Source organism: Spinacia oleracea, chromosome 3, assembly GCF_020520425.1.
Source record: "Spinacia oleracea cultivar Varoflay chromosome 3, BTI_SOV_V1, whole genome shotgun sequence".
In the NCBI taxonomy this organism is placed as follows: domain Eukaryota; kingdom Viridiplantae; phylum Streptophyta; class Magnoliopsida; order Caryophyllales; family Amaranthaceae; genus Spinacia; species Spinacia oleracea.
Genome location: NC_079489.1, coordinates 57,606,580 through 57,632,553, shown reverse-complemented (window position 1 = coordinate 57,632,553; position 25,974 = coordinate 57,606,580). Strand labels below are relative to the sequence as shown.

General features: G+C 35.5%; 2 protein-coding genes across 3 annotated transcripts; one reads left to right on the top strand and one right to left on the bottom strand.

Moving 5' to 3' along the window:
* Nucleotides 1–1,359: 1,359 nt before the first annotated feature.
* Nucleotides 1,360–2,258, top strand: LOC110783838 (cell wall integrity and stress response component 1). Its single transcript, XM_021988223.2, has one exon. The coding sequence runs from the start codon at nucleotides 1,441–1,443 to the stop codon at nucleotides 1,984–1,986; it is 546 nt and encodes a 181-aa protein (XP_021843915.2). The 5' UTR covers nucleotides 1,360–1,440; the 3' UTR covers nucleotides 1,987–2,258.
* A 39-nt stretch (nucleotides 2,259–2,297) lies between these two features.
* On the bottom strand, nucleotides 2,298–24,405 carry LOC110783837 (uncharacterized). Of its 2 annotated transcripts, XM_021988222.2 has the most exons (8): nucleotides 24,247–24,405; nucleotides 22,133–22,323; nucleotides 17,644–17,977; nucleotides 13,514–13,705; nucleotides 13,122–13,211; nucleotides 12,827–12,885; nucleotides 2,748–2,889; nucleotides 2,298–2,674 (listed from the first exon to the last, which is right to left on the bottom strand). In XM_021988222.2, the coding sequence occupies exons 2-8, from the start codon at nucleotides 22,198–22,200 to the stop codon at nucleotides 2,603–2,605; spliced, it is 957 nt and encodes a 318-aa protein (XP_021843914.1). In that variant the 5' UTR covers nucleotides 22,201–22,323; nucleotides 24,247–24,405; the 3' UTR covers nucleotides 2,298–2,602. The 2 variants fall into 2 exon arrangements, with proteins under 2 accessions (XP_021843914.1, XP_056696321.1); XM_056840343.1 differs by lacking the exon at nucleotides 22,133–22,323 and having other exon boundaries at nucleotides 24,247–24,377.
* Between the last annotated feature and the right edge of the window lie 1,569 nt (nucleotides 24,406–25,974).

Here is a 25,974-nt window from a genome sequence, read left to right as displayed (position 1 = left end):
AATGTAAAAGAAAAGAAATTGAAAAAGGACGGGCCACCCTTAAATGAATGGGTAAAAGTGTTATTGACTAGCTATATACTGTCAACGTTTGTATAACTACTGTCATTGTTGTAAAAACATTGTCTTTGTTGTATTAGAATCTGTCATAGCCACCCAAAAAGAATGAAGTAAAATGAAATGGACCACTTAAATGAATGGGTAAAAGTCATATATACTGTCATTGTTTGTATAAATATTGTCATCGTAGTATTAAAATACTATCATTATTGCTGATACTTTAGTACTTTGTTTGACTTTTCAACATATTATGCAAAATTACCATTTTACCCATGAGTGTGGGTCAAAAATCCGCTGGTGGCCAGTGGTGTATCATCCTTCACCCCTATTAACCTTTAAATAAAATACGGAGGGAATATATTCTACCATAATTAATTATACTCTTCAATCAAATAGTTATAATTTTTAATCAAATAGTTATACTCCCTTCGTTCTTGAATGTTAATTCTCTTTCCATATTGAGTTATATTTCTTTTTTGGTTAGCTCCTTTGGGAATTTTTCATTATTTTTCCAATATTTATCTCTATTATACCCTTATGAATATTCAAATGACCCACTTGTTTACTCAAAAGTAACATTTTGCCAATTAAACCAACTCTTGAATTATTTTTCTCTAATACCCACATGGGTTAGCTTCTATTGAGATTCATGTCGTAAGTGAATTATGTTGAATTATCTTAAATTTTAAAAGAGACTAACATTCAAGAAATATCTTTTTATATTTTAACATCGGTGGTTTTACGTTTATGGCGGTCTCACAGGAGACCGCCTGTACCTAATAAAAAAAATGCATAGGAGTTTAGCATTTATGTTTAATTAGATGAGCCTGCATGGGATTCTTTTCCCATCAAAAAAATTTTAAAATAAAAATAAAAATAAAAATAAAGAAGATCATACTTTTTAATAAAAAAAATTGATAAATACAAGGAGGAATAAATATTGTGACAATGTAATATGTTGGATAACTCATAAAAGAAAAAAAAAAAGTTGTTAGTTATTATGACAACCATTGCATTTTTTTTTTCCGTTAAAAAATAAAGACAAATAATTGAAGAGATAACAAAAAAAAGAAGGAAAAGAAGATATCAAAATAGCAAATATAAGCGTGAAAGACGGTGGGAATCCTGAAAATGTTGAGCTTAGAAAAGAAGAACTATTTTTAGTAATAGATTAAAAAATGAATACCTTGATGGTTTCTTATGGCCTAGCGAATTATCAGTTAATTAGCAAGATATATATTGTTGTTATATAAATCTGATTTGCCTCCATCACCACATTCATTCTTTGTTTTTGCAGTTGTCTAAACTAAAAATAAAAACAAAACAGACATACTGCATTATCTAAAGAATCAAGCTAGAAGAAATTAATTAAAGATTATAGTGATGGATCGTGGTGCATTAGTTATTGTAGGTGTGGTGTTTGTTTCCATGGTTATTGTGGTTATGGCAGAAGGACCAACTCCATCACCAATACCATCACATAAGGCTGAGACTCCAAATACATCTTCAGCAACTATGGAGAAAGCCCCTACATCATCAACAACAACTATGGAGAAAGCCCCTACATCATCATCATCATCATCATCATCATCACCATCATTATCATCATCTGTTTTAGCACCTAAAGCTGCATCACCAACAACTAATCATGCAATTCCATCAATTTCACCTTCTGTTAGCCCAAAAAGTTCAACTTCTGAATCTCCTACATCATCAGAAAGTCCTAGTTCTGATGATTTGAATGACTCACCACCAAGTAGCTCCCCTTCTGAAGGACCTGCTTCTGGGCCATCATCAGATGCTCCAGCATCAACTGAATCAACACCAGCTGATGCTCTAACTCCACCTCCTAAGAAGAATGCTGCCTTCACCCTTAACTTATCACCTGTTGCTGGTCTTATTGCTGTTGCAGCTGCTTTCTTTTATTGATCATATTACCATTTATAAATCATGTGAGTAATTTCATTTGGCTAATTAGGATCGTCTACTTCATTATAATTAATTTTACACTTATCATTTCTTGATTTGTATATATTAATTATAATAGAAGCAATATAAGTAGGAACAACGAATCATTCTTTTCATTTGCCAAAGGAACATGTATTTCGTATTCTCATATTAACCTCATTTCGAGGCCCTTCTTATTCAACCCCAATTACTACCATCTTGAAATAATATTACTTACATTATTAATAATATTATATATGGGTCATTAACAGAATTCATTTTTATGCAATATATTTATAACAAAATTAGATTTATTAAATGTTTCTCTAATATTGGAATTCTGCTCATATAACAGGTCGCTTGTGTTAAATACAACAATCCATTTTTTTATAACAGGTCTCTAATATGTTTTGTGTAACCCATTTTGCTTAACGAATGAAATCGAGGTGAAAGTAACCTTTTGACTAGTTGTGGCTTAATTATAGGATCGTCGTTTTCTGCATTAAAACCCCATAAACACAATTTATTTTAACATAAATGGGACGCAATTCACTTAACAAACAAACCGTCAACTTGGCACCCATTTTCCGAAAGGAAGCTATGCTGACACCTTTCTGGCATTTTCAACAGCTTTCATGTAAAAATAAAGTCTCCAAAGAGTAACGTTTTCCTGCATTACAAACAGACAATTAATGTATCATTCAAATTCTGCAATAGTAGATCCAATAACCAACCCAGATTACCTGTTCTTCAAGATTAACACAAATTTCATCAATATCTGACGACTTGCCACACTGGACGATTTCCACAATTCGGTCGAGATTCCTTGCTGGAAGTTTCTCAATAAGCTTTTGAAGATGATGTTTCTCTTGCTGAGTCATCGACCTTCATAAATTTTAACACCACAAAAGTCACCATGGCGTCCAACTTTCTTGGCAAAACCGATGAAAAAGCATTTATCTGTTCATCTAATTACCCATTTTCCCGAGACCCAGTACATCACTTGTTTTGCAATCGCTTATTGAAAACACCATCATGTTTCTATCAATAATCAATCCCAAGGTCATTAGACTCATTACACCTAATTGCATTTAAACAAATCACAAGACACGAGTATCAAGCAATAACGAAAAGAATCTCACTAACCCCTTGATAAACTAGAAAGGTTCCATATCAACGTATACTATCTTGTATTAGCATCCAACTACATATTCCATCCAGCTTAAAATATACAAAAATTAGAAACAACAAAAGTGGTAATGCCATGATACTCTTTCCAGAGCGCCTTGCTCGGTCGTTCTACCGGTAATCCTCTCATTCATATATATATATATATATATACAATGGTCCTCTCATTCTATCAAGAACTACACTATCATCAGTGAAGATGCCAAAAACACTTCAACATCTGCTCTGTCTGCCGTAATTTAATCAGCATCATACTCCTGGTGTCTCTCATATGAAATGGGGAACCATCCTCATTCGTCGCAAGGTGCAAGAAACTCACTTTTCCTTGCTCAAATAATAATACAGACACAGCTAACTTATAGATTATAGAGAGGTTTGTATATTTAATTTAAGATAGAGCATAAAGCTTTACAACCAGAATTCTTAAGAGACGTGTGATGAACTGATATTTTTGAGCATAAAAATAATGGCAGAAATTATATTAAGTTGCTTGGTAGATGATGAACACACAAGGGGATACAAAAGGTAGTGACTTGAGGCCACCAATCTCTAGGTTTAGGGACTTGAGGTCACCACTCTCCAAAGCCTAAGCTTTACCAAATTCTTAACATACCTCTCCTAACCTAATGTGCCCTTATTTATAACCATTCTACTACATCTATTTAATTTGTCTTCTACCTAATATTACTCACTACCTATTATGCCCTTCCCTTACACTTGATTCATTACAAGACGTTCGAGAGATCTCAACTCCCCCAGTTCCACCAAAAAAACACTCTCAAGATAGTTCTCTCTCCTTCCTCCCTTTCCTTTTATCTACACCAGCTTAACGTAGGACAAAAACAATTAAGATAAAGTAAACCAGACAAAAGTGGCTAGTATAAGACAAATGCCTTAATGAATAAGATCGTTGCTCTCCACTAAGGAAGGTGGTTCCTTGCCTCTGCCCGTTCAGTTGTTGCTGCAGCTTCTGTTTCCTTGATACCCTGCTTGGCTTGTCTCCTTACGTATGTACAGAGCACAGGTGCAGGTGGTGGGTGTGTTGCAATACTCCCTCCCAAACTTGTCCTCAAGGTGGAAGGATGGAAACGCAGTGTGATCATACGAGCTTCCTCCCACGTGGCTTCAAAATCTGACAGCCCCTTCCACTTCAACAGAACTTCCAAGACTTCCTCACCTTGCTTAGAGATAGTCCTCACTGCCTTCAATTCTTCTGGTTCCACGGCCATCTCAAGGTCTGGGGTCAGTTGTGCAGGGACACTCAGGGGGGTGAAATTGGTGCCCAAGGCAAGCTTTAATTGAGAGACATGAAAAAAAGGATGCAATTTGCACTCAGCTGGTAGCTGCAGCTTGTAAGCGACTTTACCCACTTTGCGAAGGACTTTGAAAGGCCCATAAAACCTAGCTGCAAGCTTCTCAAACGGCCTCCTTGCTAAGGACTTTTGGCGATAAGGTTGGAGTTTGAGATAAACCATGTCACCTTCTTCAAAGTTGACCTCCCTTCTCTTCCGGATTTCCACTTCCTTCATATGCTGTTGTGATCTAATCAGAGTCACCCTCAACTCTTCCAACATTAGGTCTCTCTCTTGTAAGATCTCTTCAATGCTTCCCACGGTAGTGTCCCCTTGGCTGAATCTGATTATAGGGGGTTGTTCCCTGCCGTATACCACCTTGAATGGGCTGACTTTGGTGGCACTATGAGGGGCTGTATTGTAAGACAGTTCGGCCCACGCAAGCCATTTAGCCCATCCCCTAGGTTGTTCCGAGGCAAAACACCTCAGGTAGGACTCCAGCCTTTTGTTCACCACCTCGGATTGGCCATCCGTTTGTGGGTGGTACGCGGTGCTGCGCTTGAGTGCAGTTCCCTGCAAGCGAAATAATTCTTTCAAGAAAATGCTTAAGAAGATTCTATCACGATCCGTCTGCTTTCACTCGAATTTGGTGGTAGCCGGATTTTAGGTCCAGCTTGGAGAACACCGTAGCTCCGTGTAGCTCATCTAATAACTCGTCGATGATGGGAATAAGGTACTTGTCGGGAATGGTCTCTCGGTTTAGGGCTCGATAATCCACACAAAACCGCCACGACCCATTTTTCTTCTTGACTAACAATACGGGGCTAGAAAAAGGACTGGTGAAGGGTTTGATGATGCCTGCCATTAAAATCTCTTTGATTAGCCTCTCAATTTCATCTTTCTGGAATTGCGGGTAGCGGTATGGGCGAACTCCAACCGGAGTGCTCCCCTCCTTTAACACAATAGCGTGCTCCCTGTTGCGTTGGGGAGGCAGCCCCATAGGCATATTAAACACCGATTCATACTCCTTGATTAACTCTTTCCACTCTCCTGTCACAGCCTTCCCTGTACTGCCACTCACCCCACTGTCACCTTTGATCACATTCAACTCCAGTAGCACTCCCCCACCTTCCTTCCTAATGGTTCTTATTATTGCTTTTAATGAGATTCGGGTACGAGAGAGGGACGGGTCTCCTCTCAGCGTAATTGTGCGACCTTCGGATTGAAATTGCATTACCTGTGATTTCCAGTTATTGCTCACTGTGCCCAGCTTCTCCAACCATTCAATACGCAAAATCAAGTCTGAATTTCCCAAGTTGAGTGGAAGAAAATTCTCTCACAATCACCTCCTTATTGAGTGCTACAACCACCCCTTCGCACACGCCGGTCCCCTTTATCGATTCTCTGTTGCCTAATGACACCCCGAAACCCCCCCGACTCCTTCACTGGTAACCCTAACTCCTCGACCGTTTTCAAAGAAATGAAATTATGGGTTGCGCCGGGATCTATCATAACCACCACCTCTCAACCTCCGATCAGACCCAAAAGCTTCATTGTTTTAGGGCTAGACAACCCGACCACTGAATTTAACATTACCTCCGTCGCCAATTCCTCGGCTGCCTCCACTGGTTCGTCCTCCCCAAGCTCGTTCTTCCACTCGCTGATTTCTCGTTTGTCAACCAGGATGACACTGAGCTCCTTCCGGCGGCAACGGTGGCCAATCTCCCACTTGCCGTCACATTTAAAACAAAGGCCCTTTGCCTTTTTCTCTTGAAGCTCCTTTTCGGTCAACCGCTTGAAACCTCCAGAAGGTCGAGAAGAGGAAGCTCCTTTTCAGTCAACCGCTTGAAACCTCCAGAAGGTCGAGAAGAGGAAGATGAGTAGTTGTAATTGACTGAAGCTTGTGAGCCGAAAGAGTTAGTGGCCATGCCTTTGTTGTAAGCAAGTGGGTTGGACTGATTGGGCCTACATTGTTTTTTTGTGTGTTGGAGTTTAGATCAGGGTTGGATCCGGATGCATAGGATCCGCTAGTACTTGACCCGCGACTAGGGGTGCTTATGAGCTCCACGAACTCGCGAGCTACTCGAACCCGACTCGGTCAAAGCTCGGTCAAAACTCGACTCGAATCAGCTCGACTCGAGCTCGAGATCGACTCGAAAATTTAACGAGTCGAGTCGAGCAACTTGATACTCGACTCGAAAAGCTCGAGAAGCTCGAATTATATATACATAATAAAACTGTTATAAAAATATAAATGTTTTATTTTATCATTTTTATTCATCATTTTATGTTTTTTAATTCTTTAATAAAAATATTTTTTTTCTTCCTAAAATGGATGAATAAGTTATTAAGGACAAAAAAAAAATCTAATTCGTCCATATGGATTACACTATTTGGCAGTCAAAATGTCTTCTACCGTTACTCCAACGTTGGTACATAAATAAGGGAGGAAAGAAGGAAATAAGTATATTCATTTTGTCCCACATGGGTAAACAAGTGAGGGAGGAAAGAAGAAAATGTTATATTAACTTTGTCCCACATTGGTAAATAAGTGAGGGAGGAAAGGGGAAAAGGGTTATAAGTATTACTCTTTGAGTATGAAAGTGTACAAATCACTTCCATTGGGCTTTCATTTGGGCTAATGGATATATTGATTTGGGGTATAAACTTACTTTTTATAAGATTTAAATTTGATTTAAGTTGAATTTAAGCTCAATTTTGGGTTTTCAAGTCGATTACGAGTCAAGTTTTAGCTCGAGTGCTTGTGTTTTTTAGCCGACTTCGAGTCGAGTTCAAGCCGAGTTCGAGCTTGAGTTTCGTTTTTGAGCTCGGCTTTGAGTTTTTGAGCTGATTTCGAGCCGATTTCGAGTCGAGTTCGAGCTCGGGTTTAGTTTTCGAGTTCGAGTCGAGTTTGAAAATTTTAAGCTCGCGAGTTTTCGAGTCGAGTCGAGTTTGACTAAGAGTTTTCGAGTTCGAACTCGAGCTTAGCCAAACTCGAGCTCGACTCGGCTCATTAGCATCCCTACCCGCGACCATATATTGAAAACGCGTCGGTTCGGTTCTGTCCCACTCCCCACCGCGATTAATCCCACTAACCCGGTTTCGCTCTTCGACCCTTACTGCGACCTCCATGGTTTGCTCCAAATCGAGCGGGTTCAATAACCTAACTTCAGCCTTAATCTCTTCCTTCAATTTATGAACTGGCCCATTAACAGACTTTCAGGGATGTCAGTTAAAGGGGAAGCCATCTCTATAAAAAATCGTCGGTACTCAAGAACGGTGGAGGTTTGTGTTGTCGCCAGCCATTGTTCGTGCAAGGAACCGGCGTTAAGCGGTCGGAACTGGTGCAATATCCGCGCCTTAAAGTCCAGCCACGATGACACCGGATTTCGCCCGTTCTCCCATTGATACCATTTGAGAGCATCACCTTCCATAGCCACCACCGCCGCATCGACCTTCTCATGCTCGCTCAGACGACACACAGTGAAGTATTTCTCACTCTTGAGGACCCACCCATCCGGGTCTTTGCCTTCGAACAACGGCATCTCCATTTTCCGGTATCTCCATCCCTTTCCCTTGTCAAACACCCGTCCATCATCGTCTTCCTCGTAGACTCCTCTTTTCTCGGAAGTTTCTGCTTCATCTTGCACTTGTATCATTACCGTTTGTTTTGGTGCCGCCGTTTTCTGCAGACCGGTCACCAACTCACGCATCTCCGCCTGGAACTTCTCCTGGTCTCTCTGCATAACCATCATCTGAGTGCTTTGCTCCTCCCGGTATCGATCGATTCTCCCCTCTAATCAAGCGGTAGCAGACTCTATTGTGGCCCTGTTTCCCTCAACCTCTTCGTCCCCCTTTGCTTGAAGTTTCTCGGCCAACGTTTTCTGGAACGCCGCTAAGCTCTCCGTTGGATGGTGTTTTCCATCCCTTCAAGCCTCCCTTCCACGCCTGACATTTGATGCCCGACATCTGACATCTGTCAGAGTTCCCTCAATGGTGTCTATCCTCTGAGAAGTCGAACTCACCATGTCTGACTGTCTTCCCTTCCCTGAAACGTCTGCTCTGATACCAAGTGCAAGAAACTCACTTTTCCTTGCTCAAATAATAATACAGACACATCTAACTCAATAGATTAAAGAGAGGTTTGTATATTTAATTTAAGATAGAGCATAAAGCTTTACAACCAAAAATTTTAAGAGACGTTCGAGAGGTCTCAACTCTCCCAGTTCCACCAAAAATACACTCTCAAGATAGTTCTCTCCCCTTCCTCCCTTTCCTTTTATTTACACCAGCTTAACATAGGACAAAAACAATTAAGATAAAGTAAACCAGACAAAAGTGGCTAGTATAAGACAAATGCCTTAATGAATAAGATCGTTGCTCTCCACTAAGGAAGGTGGTTCCTTGCCTCTGCCCGTTCAATTCAGTTGTTGTTGAAGCTTCTGTTTCCTTTCCTTGATACCCTGCTTGGCTTGTCTCCTCACGTATGTAATGAGCAAAGGTGCATGTGGTAGGTGTGTTGCACAAGGAGCATAGAATAAAGATATGTATCTTTAGAGAATCGGTCACAAGCATCCTTAAGAAGATTATGCCACAAAACTTTAAGGCCTAAAGTCCCTCAACATTACCAAGAATATATATGATGTGAAAGAACTACCAAGATAAGGACAAATTTATGTAGTAATCAAAAAATCGCATTGACAAATTTATCTAAAGCACCCTCTCCTCCCCAGTTACATGTATAAAACTTAGTATGTAGTTAGAAGAACAAAGTTGACTCTTACCGGATTCAGGGGTTTAAAATGTCAAGTTGCTTCATCATTCAGTTGCATGTGTGACGTATATTTCCTGTTTTCCCCATTTTTACTACTTATGGAATTATGGTCCCTACTTTTCGTTTTCTTTGGCCTTGTTCTAGCCCCAAGCCAAGACATAAGGTATCAGTTTATGTATAGAATAACATTTCAGAAGTTCTTTACTTATCAATCTGCTACGGCTAATACATGTATCAATCTGCTACTGCTAGTACATAGCACCATGTAGGCATGTAGCATAAGCTAAATTGGACTGGCATAAAGCAGTTTCAAAAAGCTTATTACATTATTGCAAAATGTATAAAAAATTGCTTGGAATTGGCTAAAGCTTAAGCCGAGTTCTGTTTATCATGATTGATCTAATTAACGAGATATACTAGTTCAGTGGTTCATTATGCTTGCTATAGCCTAGCCTGTAAATCATGCACACTACAACACAATGCAAAAGTCTGTATGAAAAGTGTTAACTGTGACCGCCCAAAATGTAATCGTACATTTAAAGGTTGAGGACCCTCATGATCCACCAGGTTACATGTACCAGTATTTAGTATTTGGTATGTTCTGCTGTGAAATTGACACACAATTTTGCTGATCGACACGTTTCAAAACGTTTGTGTTTACAAGAAGAACTCCAGCCTCAAAATATGCAAGAAAAATGGAGTTATAGAGTTCATAAGCTGCTGGTGGAAGTTCTCTACCTCTATCTGTTTATATAAAAAAGGATGGTTGTCAATTTTGTCATCAAGGGAAATGGGCCATAGTAATAATTTAGTAAATTTACTACTTTAAATTAAACTTTTCTTATAAAGCGTTTAAAAAGGTGATTACATCTAGATTATAAAGGAAAAACTTCATTGTCTCAGAATAAGGTGTTAAAAACTATTATGAATTCTCAAAAGTTTATCACATCATTTTAACTTTTTTATAGATTTTAATTACCTTTTACCCATTTCTGTTGAAATTATAATAGAGATGAGAGAATGTAGCAAAATTATACTAATATTTCATTCAATCGGAGTAATTAAGTTACATCAAAATACCTTTTATAGACTCAAAACATACTACATTGCTAGAATGTGGAATAACCCACTAACCCATTACTGCCCACTAATAATATTCATGTTCCTAAAATTAAGTACCACTAACACACTAATTTGAAACACTAAATCCAACACTCTCCCTTGCTTCAAATTTTCACAACCTTCACCTTTGACCTTGACCAAAACATCAATTATCAAACTCCATTAAAAGCTTGCCTCCTTCGTCGTTTGAAGCAAAAATTATTATGTTTTCTCCAACTTGTCAAGCACATTTAAATTGTTTCTGCCATAACCATAATTACCTTCATTCTATCAATTATTTGACGTACTTCTCGTCAAATTTCACATCTTGCCGACACTTCCATTTGTGATGCACGTCTCATCACTTTACACAATTTGTTGATGCACATTATCAACAACGCCATATTTTCAGAGCATCTCTCTCGGTACAAACTTGTGAAGAACTTCTCTTTACCCATGATGCACATAATCATCATCATGAACAAAAAAAATTCAACCACTCTTGCCATGGTTGTTTGCTCATTCATTTTTTCACTCATAAAACGGAAGATGGCCCAGCGATGGCCCAGCGATGGCTTACTTCTCATTATCTCTCTCGCCCCAATTTTTTTTAAGGATCTAACCTGGCTCTGATACCATGTTGAAATTATAATAGAAATGAGAGAGGGGAAAGAATGTAGCAAAATTATACTAATAGTTTCCTTATTCTTTTTTTGAAGTTTCCGTTGCACTATTTTTGGTCCTCCTATTACAACCTACAAATAGTATTTTCTATCATTTCACTCAAGAAAAAATTGATAGAAGTCCCTGTTTACCTTAGAGATATAAAGATAATGCCCATGGCACCGGACAATCCTATGCGTCTTGGTGTAATTTCCTATGAAATAAAATTGGCTAAATTGAACTTTGGTGGTGAGAATCAAGCTATCATATACCAAGAATTCTATTAACTACTACTACCCCGTTTCTAAATAGTTGCATCATTTTGACTTTTTGCTCTATTCACTTAACTTACTTTTACCATAATTTTCTACTCATAAATAAAAACAAATATTATTATGTAAAATGTTATTGGGTTTGTCTCAATATATATTTTAAGTATACGAACTTTTTATAACTTTTACTAATACATACTCCCTCTGTCCCTTAATACTCACCCCGCTTTCCTTATAAAGTCGCCCCTTAATACTCGTCTCGTTTCTATAAATGACATATTTTTACTAATATTATATCAATTCGCGCACTTAATCAAAGACCCACTTATATTCTTACTTTCTAAAATTACATTAAAAAATTCAACCCCACACCCATCCCTCAAAAATGTTTGACACATTTCCCACTAAATATATTAAAAAAAACACCACACTATCAACTACCACCTAATAAATTAATAAGTTAATTAAATTGCCTAAAACTCTGTGCCGGTCAACCGGGGAGAGTAGTAGGGGACGGAGGGAGTAATTATTAATATTGATGGTCAAAGTTATGCGTTGTCAAACATGAAAGTCAAAACAATGCTACTATTTTGAAACGGATGAAGTATTTAGTAGTATAAACTCTTGTGTCAAACGAGTATATGATAGTTCAAACTGGTTACAAAGGCCTAAAAAAACAAAGGCTTATATGTATTACATGCCAAAAAGTATGGGTCAAGTGAAATAAATAGAGAAATTGTGGAAATTTTTAGCAGGCTTTCCACTAATTATTTCCAAATGCTAAAATGATAATATTCAATTGGTTAAAGGATCGGATTCAGCTTGCATTTTCCTTCTGACCTTACTGGAGTATCTAGTCATATGCAATATCCAAATATCAAGAATCACCAGGCCGTCCAACAGTATAGAAGCACCTAACAAGTTAAAAACTGGAACTCTTCTAATGTTATGGACTATTGGTTATAAACTCACCGTTTGGATACACCATTGAGGCATTGAGCCATTCACTAATATTTAAGCACATAATTATTAGAACATTTTATAAAAGATAAATTTATTAAGTACTCCCTTCGTTTCAAATAAGTACAACACTTTCCTTTCTTCATAACTTTAACTAATATTTTATTCTTTCTCTCTCCTTCCACTTACCCCACTTGCTATTCTTTTATTATTTGTCTTTCCGCCCACTTACCCCACTACCTTTTGTTTTTATTTCTCTAGTCTCTATGTGTGAATAAAATATTATGTCAGTACCCACTTGTTCAATTAAACAAATTAAACCAACAAGTGCAATAAACACCGTGAAAAAGCAAATGTTGCACTTAATGTGAAACGAAAGGAGTAATAAACTCCGTGAAAAGGCAAATGTTGTACTTATTGTGAAATGGTGCTTTTTTTTGGTTAAGAATTATATAATTATTCGAATTAAATATTAAGTAATTTGTAACCAAATTAAAGCCAGAGATATGACAGTATGATTACACAATTCAACAGCAACAATCATAGTGGATGGTGCGAGCATAACTACATACCTACACTGTGAAACTACCACGCCTAGCAACTCTTCAAGCTGTTTTTCCATGTAATTTAGCTGCACATAGCAACCAAAAAAACCTCAAATTTTCAATGACAACTTAAAACCCAACTTTAACAGGTCATTAACTCCAGGAGTTAGCTGCCCACGAAATAATGACACTCCCAATTTTCCATGACAATTGTACAACTGATAAACCCTTAAGTCTTTAACAGGTTATATAACTCCGGGAATGTACACTAATAATTCAAGCCTCAAGCGAAACTAATAACACGAGATTTTCGAAAACTAACCGTTACAAGTAGTTCGTCTGATTGTTTGATCATTGTCTCTTCTACCAGGATGGGTGCAGTCTCTAACAGTAACTTTAAATCTACACTAGCCTAGAACAAAACACGGAGAGCATTGAAATGACTAACTGCTCAATTCACAAATACTTGTATCAGCATATAGAAGAAACAAAGTATAGAGATCTTATGAGAAAATATTAAAAGATAAAAATTAGAGTTAGATAGTAAGCAGGCAGTGTTTGTGGCATATCTTACGGGTTTCACTTTACGGACAATTAAACAAATAAAGCAAGCCATACACATCACTTTCCAGAATAACATTTAGCAGCATTTACAGAGAGTTGGCAGAAGTTTGCAACAGAACCACTAACTAGACCCTTTTTCATTTCTCTTACATCAGTTTCTTTCTCAGCATCTCTACTTTGATCAACCAATAATTCTCCCTTAGAAGAAGAAGATGTCTTGAGCTTCTTGCAACGGGGAGTAGTTGAATCCTCAGCAATTGGAGCTTTCCCACCAGAGATCTCCCTTCTTTTGGAATTCAAGCAGGAAATTACATGGCGAACACGAATAACAGGATCAAAAATCTGCATTTCAAATGTCAATTATATAAGACACGACTTTTAGAGACGTGATAAAATATTTTTTGATGAAGAATTGCTAAATTTGAGACCAAATAATGAGAATTAGGGAGGGATTTGTGTTTGACTTTTCTGGAAAATTAGAGTGATGATATATTATGCTCCAAACTACAGATACTAGAGGAGAAAGCAAAGGCCTAGAGGTGGGATAGGTCATTCAAAAAAATTCGGGTTAGTATCAGTTCCGGTGATGAGTTATTCAGTATACATGCATTTAAAATAGCATTTGTAAATACCCAAAAAAGTTACACGCTCTAAAGAACAACCCACAGAGCAATTAATCTATTAATCAAACACCAAAATCAACAACAAATATCACTAATTAATTAAACAAGTCTATTTAAACAACTCAATCATTCAATATTAACAAATTATAAGCAAAAAAGACAAACTTTGAAATACCCAACAAATCTGATCAAATTTAGAGTAAAATCATAATAGAAAAAGAAGAAGACAGAGAAAACTCATAGCCCAGTGAGGCAAGGGGGTGGCTCTACCAGTGATGATGAGCCAACCCCAACAATAACTAACCAAATTCTGAATGGCTGATCGGGCGGCGAATTTTATGGCTAATCACGGCCATAATTATACCCCTCCATGCTTTATCGGTTTAACTCTTTAATGATTTGTTATCCTCTATCAACCGAATGGATAAGTTAGATGAGTCATATATTAGGGGTTAATATATCTTTTATTTCCACTGTAGAAGAAAAAACTGCAAAATCCGATCCAATTTATCGTAATCGATTATCAAATAAATAAATAAACAACCAAATTCTGAAAAGAACCAATATGAATAGCAGCTCACAAAGGCAAACAGAAATATAACCAGTCAAAAACCCAACACTATCTCCCAAATCTTTGGCAATACTCAATCTTGCAACTTGCTTTTGATTTTAGTTCAAGAAATGGGATGAAACCATGAATTGAACTTATGAGATCGAGTCTCCTATTTTTTTATGGTTGAGTGGTCTGTTGTAAGCCTGTAAAATGACTAGTCGTAGGTTTGAATCCTATTTGGGAAGGGGCTGTTAAGGGTAGTAAGTGGTCTATTGACAATTCAATTTTAATGAAAAATTAATCAATACTATTAAATAGTTCAAGTCGGATATGATCAAGTAAACTTATGTTTGGGTCAAAGAAGAATTATCTCGTTTAGGGTATGGGTCAGTAATCATGTGAGGACTCATTACCAAGTCCAAACAAGGAACATGGACTTAGATTGGAACTGTAATGAGATATAGCGATATGGACATAGATTCAAACCGCATACCAATCTATCACAATATAAGAAACAATATTTAAAAGAAGAGCAATTCGATATGAGGCACTAAGATTTTTGTCTCCCTAAATGAAGCGTTTTAATGTCAAGGCGCTTTGATTAAAACAGTTGCTTTAATTTTGTAATATATTTCTGAAAGAAAGTATTTTACTTCATTCTAAAACTTTTAAAAAATAAAAATAAAAACTAAGTATGAACCTAAATATAGTAATATACTTTGGGGAAAGCAACAAATAAAAAGAGTTATATTGAGAAAAACTACAGGACATTGGATTTCGTGCTTTTACTGCTTGCCTGGGCATTTCTCTTTCCACAGGTTACCCAGTAAAGCAAATACCCTTGTTGACCAATCAATTGCTTTTCAATCATGTATAAACACTCTCCATTCTCCTCTCAGTTCCAGGCTTCCAACCAAGCATAACTACCAGAATGGATAGATAAAAAGAACTAAAGAAGAATCAGAGATTCAGAGGAGAGAATTGAAAAAAGGGAGAGGGGAACCCTTGGTGCCTCATAATGTCCGATCCTAATTCATTCATTATCATTCATTATCATTACCCCATTGCCTTAAAGAGGCTCCCGCAAGAAGCGGGGTAAGGGGGGGTCCGACGTACGCAACCTTACCCCTACAATTGCAAAGAGGTTGTTTCCAATTGACCCAAAAGCGATAACGGGACTACCACGGGACGACCGTCTTCTACTTCATGGGAAGGAAGCGAAGAGGTTTTAAGAGCCATTTTGATTTAGTCCATTATATCCCACTGCCAAAAGAACAAATGAATCTTTGGCTCCATCGGAAATGGACATTGTCCGATCCTAATTGTGGATGACAAATACACCTGCTCCAAAAAATGGATGAGAACCAGAAAAATGTGAAGCTGCTATATGAATGATGGATGACTGGGAGACAGATTAGGTGGGATGCTGGTGGTGGACCTTTATTCAGTCTATCACTTCAGTCTTGACGATCTACCATTCTGTACCTCTATACATAATGTTTTCACCCCGTTTGAAATTCTTCTCATTGTCCGCCCCGGTGCCATTTTGTCTCGCTTATGGTATGCAAAAGAGAGTTTCGACTGTTTTCCAGCAAAATTATGGTTCTAGTGATGCAGCAGCACAACGCTGTACAAAACATGACTTTGGTAGCTTCATTGTGATTTGGGTTGGTTGTAGAATTTTCATAAATTTTAACAGTGGAAGAAGATAAAAGTATCAGTAGATTTAATTTTGCTTGGCATCATGTCTCTATGTTATGTTGTCCTACTGTTTTCTTGGACTTCTGTTTTTCTTTTATTTTTAAGTTTGTATTTTTTATAGCTGCATTGGTTGATCTGCACCCTCCTCTTTGGTATCCTACCTCTCAAAATATGTGTGTCACATGTATACAAACATGAGTATGTGAACACTAATCAACACCTCATCTTTGTTATCCTGCCTCTCAAAATATGAGTGTATGTGCGCTTGTGCGTGTGTATGGATACATGTATACATTAAAGTGGGCATGTAAGAGCTTCTCCGCTCTCCAACAATAACTATCTCTTGGCCAACATTAGGACTCTTGAGAGTCTCTTGAGTAGCTCTTCCACGTAGTTCTTGGCCAAGACACCCCCAAGAATCGATTCTTGTTGAAAAGTGGACGAACTTTGTTTTTGAGAGGAAATTAACTATGAGGTTGAATAAATAAAGAATATTATGACTATATGAGGCATTAAATAGTAAAAAAAAAAAATATTGGAGAGCTCTTTTGAAGAAGCCACCAATGTTGGTGTTATTTGGAAGGGGTTTTTGAGAGTATCTTGTAGAGAGATGGTGGTAGAGAGAGGGCAAAGAACTAGTTGGAGAGCTCTCACCAATGTACATGCTCTAATAAGTACATATGCGTCTTTGGAAATTACAAATCTGTTTAGTCGGAAGGGCTTTCCATTGCAATGATCCCATGCTTGGTTTTACAAGGAGCGAGGAGCACCAAGGCGCAGGGGCTTAGGCCGCGACCTTTTCGCAAGCAATGCGCACAATTTTTTTATTTTTTTGTGGTATTTAAGTTTATGTAAAAATCAAAATAGTATTAATTGTTGTCACAAATGGGTAAAATAGTAATTACACTAAAATTATGAGCTAGAATTAGAGGAAAACAAATGAAAGGGGACTAGAGAAGGATCATATAACTTTTAGTCCCCGACTCTTTAATTTGATTCTTAAAAAAAGTGGGCCGCTTCTTATATAAAACATTTACTATAAAGTATTAAAAAAAAGGAGGGCCTTACATGACCTATCACTCTCTCATTCAAAGAGATAAAGAAAGGGGCGGGGGGGGGGAACATAATTTGGGGTTTTCTCTCCTCTTTTCATGGGAAACCATTAGTCACGTGGTTTTGGCTTTTTTTTACAAAAAACAATTACTACTTATCTGAGCCTTATATCATAAGGCGTTGGGCCTTGAGCCTGGGAAAGCCACATAAGGCACGCGCCTAGGCATGGCCAAGGCCCGTGTTTTAAACCTAAGTTCCTATGTACTCGTATTTGAAACAATTATATCTAGGAAAAGTGGTAATTCATTAGTAGAAGACAAAGATGCAAATGAAGAAGATATAGGAGGTACCTCATCAACCTCCTGTGTCAAAGCTCTAACACTCTTCCTCAATGAAGACTTCAACATTTCTCTTTTGAAATCAGGAATAACATTTTCTATGCTGTTACTGAATAAGGAAGAAATATGAGAACAACTATCTGTTCCTTTGCCATTCTCCGGTGTAACCGTTGATACTTTTACAGCTTCTTTAGTTATGGAAGAAATAGGCAGAAAACTCTCATCCCGCGTTAATAAATCTACTACTTCACACTTGTAGAAACCAAATAAATCTGGTCCTATCCTGTTCTGCTGGCCCTGATCTTCCAAATTCACTGAACCCTCCAGCATAATGAATAGAAGAACCCTGTGTTGATGTAAAACAATTTATGATCCGAGAAACGGGTCTTGAAGAAAAATTGAAGACTATTCATATTCTTAAAGACCAAAAACAACGGGAGCACTAGACTTCCACCTTTGATGAATATGAAGCTCACACACCTAAGAAAATGCCTACTTCAAAATTAACATTTAAATGTTGTAAAAAAAAAAACCATTCAACTCCTACAGTCCCACCCCAGAAGGCAGAAACTGAACAACTACCAGCCTTGTCCGTACTGAAATTGCAAAATGTGAATTTAGTATAAGCTGGACGCAGGCAAGAAGGTCGCCCGTCCTAGGTCCAGGAAGAAAAGGCCCATTTTCATAGTTTTCCGTGAAACTTCTTAAGGAATCAGGAATTTAAATCTGACTCCTGGTACGCTATCTTCTCATGAACAAAACCACAACCATCTACGTTTTCTCAAGCTCCACAATTTAAGTAAAAATAAACAAATTTACCCAAACTCTTATTCAATCAAACTCTTAAATTGTACTAGTACATATAGGCTCTGCTTGGCAATTAGATATTAGCTGGTTTGACTAGATATTAGTTGTTTCTATTAACTGGTTTGACTAGCTAGTTGAATTAGTTGTCACTTCCTCCGTTTTTTTTCTTAAAATGCATAACTTGCATGGGCCACAGTTTAGGAGGCTCATGCAAAATTATTATTTTATTATTATTATTATTATTATTATTATTATTATTATTATTATTATTATTATTATTATTGTAAATTATTATTATTATATGGTGCAAATAGGCAAGTAATAATTTACTTTTTGTAATAAAAAAATGTCAGGTACCATGATAGAGATAGCATGTGAGAGATAGTGATTTTTTTAAATTATTTAAGTGGAGACCATGAGAGATAAAAACAATAAAATATTTTGAGTGGGGATTAGTAGAAGAGAGAAAAATAATAAAATATGTAGAGTTACCAAATGTAGAAGTGATGCATTTAACAAAAACACCCATAAAAAACAAGTGATGCATTTATAAAAATAAAAATAAAAGACAGAGGGAGTAGTTGTTAGCTATTTAATGTGTAAAATGACCATAAGGATATTGACATAAGGTGATGTAGGTTTAGTAAGGGTTGTAATTTTAGACAATATAAGAGAAAGTTATCATTTTACACCAACTTCTTCAAACCTCTAATACAAAAAGCTCCTATGTTGAGCCTTTTTAAAATGAGTTTTTCATCCCAAAACTCTCTACCAAACTCCTTCTAACCAAACACTCCCATTACCTTTTTCAAATGGTCAAACCTCTAACTCATCTCAAAAAATATTTTTATCTTCAAATCTCTCATAAGTTCATAACCAAACACCCAGGTACATTATCTATCAAACTAAAGTATTTATGCCCTTAAATTATTTGTCTTTTCTACTATGTCCACTCTTCAAAAAAAAAAAACTAAATCAACCCCCAAAAAATACTCCAGTATTTAATCAAAAAACAAAGTGACAAAAGGATAATACTATGTATGATTTTTGAGTCAATTCTGAACTAGGTATAGACTAATTGGACATAAAACTCCTCAAAAAAAGGCTAATCAAAAACCAAAAAGAACATACTTAACAAGATATCAGCATTTGAAGCATCATACCATCCAAATCCATCCCCGCACTTATTGGATATATAAACACAAATAAATCCACGGAAAAATCCAAAAAATAGATACAAAGTAGAAAAGTGAAGAAAATCAATTACTCAATAGTACTCCCGATAGTACCTTACTAATGGTACTCCCGGACTAAAAGGCAACCAAACAAAAGTAAAAGGCACGCGAGCAAAAACACAAGTAACATATGAAACGAAATACAAATTTAGTAACATATGAAATGAAAAAAACATGAGATTCGGGACGAAACTATAAGTAGATTGAACTAAAATTAAAAGCATAATAACCCACGACATTTCATTACTTCACTTTCTCTCTCCTATCCCTTACTCCCTAAAGAAACGCCATTGTTGAACATTCAAAACCGTCATTGTTGAGTTTTCTCTCTCCTCTCCCCTTTCTCCCTCAAAGGTGAAGATATATTCAAACAAGCTGCAAAAATACAATTGAAGTTACAACTTTCTTTAAATTTTGTTTAAATTTTCACCTTCAATTATAAACCCTAAATTTTCAATAAATTTATAGTTGGTTTTTTCTATTTAATTGTAGTTCATCATCAAATGAGGATGATGAAGAACGTGAAAATCACAGTTCTACTCATAGTAGAGTATCATTTCTATCTTTTGCTTTTTTGATTTTTTTGGCATGAAATTCCATAAAAGTGACTTTTAATAATTAGAATATGACTTTTGAAAATCAGAGATAATATGTCACTCTCACAATGTTGGAGAAATGTAAGAAAAATCTGATACCATGACCATCTGATCATTATATGCTATTTTTTTCCTAATTTGCATGTTATTTTGTGATATAATTCATGAATTCATGTTACTTATTATACTTTCAATGTTATTATTTATATCTATGGTTTTGGAGTCATTTACAGACTATTTTGTTTCCTAATGTTCATGTTATTTTTTATTCTTTTAGTGTTATAGTTTATATATTGGGTTTTAGCATAACATCTATGCTTTCTGAAGTAAATTTCACGCGTGTTATTTTTCACAAACCGTATTTGTTATAGTTTATAAATATAGGGTTTTAGACTTTTAGCATAACATCTATGCTTTCTGAAGTAAATTTCACGCGTGTTATTTTTCACAAAACGTATTTGTTATGATGTAATGTAAGTTTTCATGTTATTTTTAACATATAGCGTTTTTTATGGAGTAACATATATTCATGTATAGGTTTTTATATCCTTATCAAGAGTGTTAATCTAAATTTAACTCCTATAATGTTTTAAAGTTGTCATGTTAAATTTAATGTCTACGGTTTTTTTAATAAGAATATAATGTTTTATATGCTATTTTTTATAAAGCTAATGATACTTTATTTTTACTTTTTGATCAAAAGCTATTTTATTTTTTCTTTTTGATCAAAAGCACAAAGAGCGTCGTTTTGACGCGGGAGTTTGGCGTTGGATAGGTCAGAGTGGAGGGAGATAATATACGTTGATGACTTGAGTTCACTTACATATCTTCCATTCCGACTCTCTTAGTTTTCATCTTGATTTTTTTTTCTTTTTTTTTCACAAAACCTTTTTCCTTTCCGTCTTTTCTTGGCTCCCTTTTATATGTTTTTTAAATGTACTTAATTTATTTATTTCTCCTGATTTTTATTTTTAATTCCTTGCATTTTAAATTTTACCTTTTTACTATCCCTTATGATATTTTTCTTTAATTTATTTATATATAATATATATATATATATATATATATATATATATATATATATATATATATATATATATATATATATATTATTCCTTGTTTATTCTTTTAACTTGCCGCTCTTTTCTTATTTAATTGGTCACAATGAAGATCTCCTATGTCGATTCATGTTAACCGATCCCAAATCATGTTGGGACTAGCGCGTTGTTGTTATTGATCAAAAGCACTGGGAACTTCGTTTTGACGCGGGAGTATCAAGAGGAAGGTACTCCCAGGATTCAGGGGCGGACCCAAGAATTATAAAATGGGGGTCCAAAATTAAATACAACTTCATTGCAAAAAAAATAATTAAAAGTCAACTATAAAAGTCAAAATTAAAAGTCAACTATAAATTTGAAACTCAAAATAATAAATTCTTTCATAAGATACAATAAAATTAATGAAAATATTAAAAATAAATTCACAAATTCAAAAATTCAATCACTAAAAATATATTCACAAATTCAAAAATTCACAATCACTACAAATAAATTCAATCAATTTTAAATAAATACAGTAATTCAATTAAATATTTAATAATCAAGTATTCAATAATTCACATAATATTTAATAATCAAGTATTCATTAATTCAAATAATCAAGTATTCAATAATTCCAATAATTCAATTAAATATTTAAATTCAATACTCAATAATCCAAACAATCATACACTACCAATTCATTCTATTGTATTATTAAAATCACTCAAAATCTCATTTACAAAAAAGAATAACCTAATTTAAATTGAACTATATAAATTAATTAATTGAAAAATTAAGAGTTGAGTGAGAGGACCGCAATTACCAAGAGCTGAAGAGTGAAGAGTAACCGGCGTTTGGGACTGTCGGAGTCTCGGAGACTTGGAGCCGCATCCACTGGTCCAGGCGGCAGGCGGCAGGCGTTCAGGCGGTGCCGCGGCCCGCGTAGCAGCAGCGACGCAGCGTAGAGCACGGCGGCAGGCAGGACGGCGGTGGCAGCAGTTTATTGCTGTGAGCCTGTGAGAGATTATTTTCAAAAATCCATTATTTGTGAATTGTGAGAGATTCTGAGATTCATGGAAAAGCTTGAGAAAATTGAAAAGTAAAACGGCAGTTGGTAAAGCAAGAAAGAGTTGGGTTTTAATTTATTTTTTCATTTAATAATTAATTAGTTTTGTGGTCCGGACGATGTTCCGATTGCTACTTTGAATAATTAAATTCGACATTCTTCTCAGCTTAATATTTGATCAAAATGCATGTAGTCCGTTAAAGTGAAAAGATTAATTAAGTTCATCATCTACACATGTGCATTACGTCATTTATCATGCCAAGTGATCTTTCAATTAGATCATCTCACAATTCGTCTAATTTATTTTCTAATGGAACTAAGTGCTTCAAATTAATAAATATCAAAATTAGATATATGCAGGGTATGTCTATTGTTGATGTTTATGAGACTTATAGTATCATGTTTAATTTGTTGTTTTCCTAATATTTTAATTATTATTTTATTCCAATACAGTTCATAAGAAATAAAGGTAACATAAAGAAATTGTTGTTTTCAACTTCACGTTATATGTATTTATAAGTTAAAGTACATGAATAAACACCAATTAGTGGTTGGTTAAGATGGTAATGAGAGTTAATCTCCAAACTTGAGGTCTTGTGTTCAAATCTTATTGTAATGATTTTTGTTGTCAATAACATCACACAACCTTGGTGAATGGATGATGTGGCGTAAATAGGAGAGTTATACGTGACACATAAACTTTTCTCGCAACGCCTTTTAATATATTAGTATAGAGATGAGTTTGGAAGTATTCAATTTGGGAACTAGGAAAAAGCCAAATTTATTAACTCTCTTTATTGTTTCACGTGATTTATTTTGATGCAGCAACTTTTGTGTAAGACCGCCTTATGGAAAGACCACTTTAATTGTTTAACTAATTGGTTCTATTGGTTAACTAATTATTTTCATTGTTTAACTAATTTGTTTCAGTACTTAACTAATTAGTTCAAGTGTTTAACTAATTGATTTCATTGCTTAACTTATATGACATCAAGGTAGTCTTTTGTGTAAGACCGCCTTATATAAAAGTTTGTATATTTCGAAAGATGGGAATCTCGTTCCACCTTTTCCTCTCTCATGTTATTGCTGACTTATTTGGGGGACCACAAATAAAAAAAATTATTAAATTACAAATTCTCTCTAATTTTTTTTTTAAAAATAATGGGGGTCCTTATGGACCCTGCCGGGTAACCATAGGTCCGCCCCTGCCAGGATTACCTTTGCGAAGCGAAAAGAAGCTATACACAACGAGAATAGCAGGGGTAGAGAAGGAGAGGTGGTTGGAAGTCCTCAAATTGAAAATCAACAATGGCAGAGGCGCCGCCGACCACGAGTTTTGATACAACTAAAAGGTGGTTGTTTTGTCGGAGGAAGGAGATGTAGAGAAGGTGTCTAATCAAATCCACATTAATTTACGATTCTTCATTATGTAACTAAGACGAGTAAGTTGATTGTGTTATTATTAGCATTTGCCTGAAAATAAATAAAAAGTTACTCCGTAGATTATATTCCATAGCCAATCAGCCCAACAAGAACCCGAATTGCGTGACAAGAAATTATTCATGAAACATAACACTAATTTCTAAACAAATTTAACTGTTCCAAATCAACATAATCGTCACAAATCAAAGAACCCTAAATAAATAAGACATTGAAATATCACTCGAAATTCAGCTCGTAATTAAGTAAAGCTGGGACAAAACCCCAAAAGTTCAACAGAAATATTCATATTGGAGCTAAAATTGTAGTAAATTTATACTTCGTACAAAGAAATGAATAAATTAAATCAAACAGATTGATCAAACAGAAATTTCATAGAGTTGTTAGAAAGAAATGGAAAAGGAAAGAAGAGAATTGAAGAGGAAAAGTACCTGAACCACGAACTAAATTGCCGGAGAAAGGAGACTGAGGGGATGAACGCAGATCTCGCGGATGGAGAAATGGTGTGCGTGAGTGGGTCCTTTGGGGTGACTCTGCCTGTATCGGCTGTATCTGTATGCGTTTAAATATGAAGTGAACTTAGTACAGAACTAGTATAGTACGTGTGCGATGCACGATTTATAATCTAAATATAAATTATTATGAAATCTTGTAGAAATTATGATCAATATAAAGTTGATATTCTTCAAATAAAAAAATTAATAATTGGATAAATTTGTTATTGCTCATTCGGTGTCTTGCTTATTAAAATAATTAAAACAAATAAAGGTACATAGATAAAATTATTTTCATTCTCATTCACCACTTGTGTCAAGCATAAAGTTATCTCACCCGCCTTTCACTTCGTTATTAATACTCACTTAATACTCGCACAATCACTCATCAACCTGGTTACCCGATCACTTAGCAGCTATCTAGACCAAGTACTTTATTGAGCTAGAGATGACTTTGAGGGGGGGGCAAGACCTGCACACCAGCACCCACCTACGATTCTCATCTTCATCCCATCCATCCACGATAAGAAAGATACACACCCCTCCCAACCCCATCTAGAGAGGTACAAAAAAATTCATCACCTCTTCATCACCCCGTCCCCGTGTATCTACACCAACCCCTAGACTCGACTTTTTTTTTTTGGTAAGGGAATTTTGAATTTTAAAACTCTATTATACAGCCTCTGAAAACCCGTTTGTCTGATTAGAGTTACTGAGTAAATAAACAAAACATTATAAAGTTAGATGAAAAATTAGCGGCTCAGACTGTACACATCGCCCCCTTCACCTGCGACAAATACATTTTTTGACCCCATTACCCAATAAACTTTCGTCCATCGCCGCCCACTTGGGGCAGATGCATAAGCAGATCTCCTAAAAAACCTGCCCACTAACAATCTGACATCCCTATATTCGATAAATAATCCAAATTTCCTTTCAAATAAATTTTAAATATATGGACTTAAGTTTATTACGAAGTTTCAAAATTGATTTTATTAGTTATAATATTGAAAAAATATACTATTTATGGGTAGTACTCCGTATATATAATTGCTACAAAATAAACATAAGTTAGGAAAAAGATATGCGTATACTCCGTATGTAATATAAAAATTTTGCTCCTTAATTAAGATTCTAATTTTTTTTTTCTTTAACTATTTTTTTAGTGAGATTAGTCATTATGTTATATAGGAATTTTTTAATATAATATTTTAATTAAAAGAAAGGCGAATCAATGAGTGACATTTGTCATCACCACATTGATTTCCTCTCTTTTAATATACTATGTATTATATAGATATAGATATATTGCTTATAAAAAAGTACAATCAATTGCGGTTATAATTATCGAATTTAGTTATTAAAATAGTATAGAGTACTATATTAAGATTTGTATACACTCTTTTTTCTAATTATGTAAGTACAAATTATTATACTACATGCGCTTACATTTTTATAATGGTTTAACGTTTTTAAAAAAAGGTAATCTTATATTTTTAGATTTGTTACCAAACTAGAGAAAGGTAGTTTATAAGATATTCTCCATGTATATAACGAAATCTTAAAGTTAACAAAATAATTACACAATCAATTTACAAATTATATATTTTTTTAAGTATATGTAAATCTCGGCCCTATTTTTGGGAAGTTAATCACAATTTATGT

Coding starts and splice junctions, on each gene's coding strand:
- LOC110783837 (XM_021988222.2), bottom strand. CDS start 22,200: ATGCGGCTCCAAGTCTCCGAGACTCCGACAGTCCCAAACGCCGGTTAC. Junction 13,212..13,513: donor ATGCTGAGAAAGAAACTGAT/GTAAGAGAAATG, acceptor GTTTTGTTCTAG/GCTAGTGTAGATTTAAAGTT. Junction 2,675..2,747: donor GTGTTAATCTTGAAGAACAG/GTAATCTGGGTT, acceptor TTTGTAATGCAG/GAAAACGTTACTCTTTGGAG.
- LOC110783838 (XM_021988223.2), top strand. CDS start 1,441: ATGGATCGTGGTGCATTAGTTATTGTAGGTGTGGTGTTTGTTTCCATG.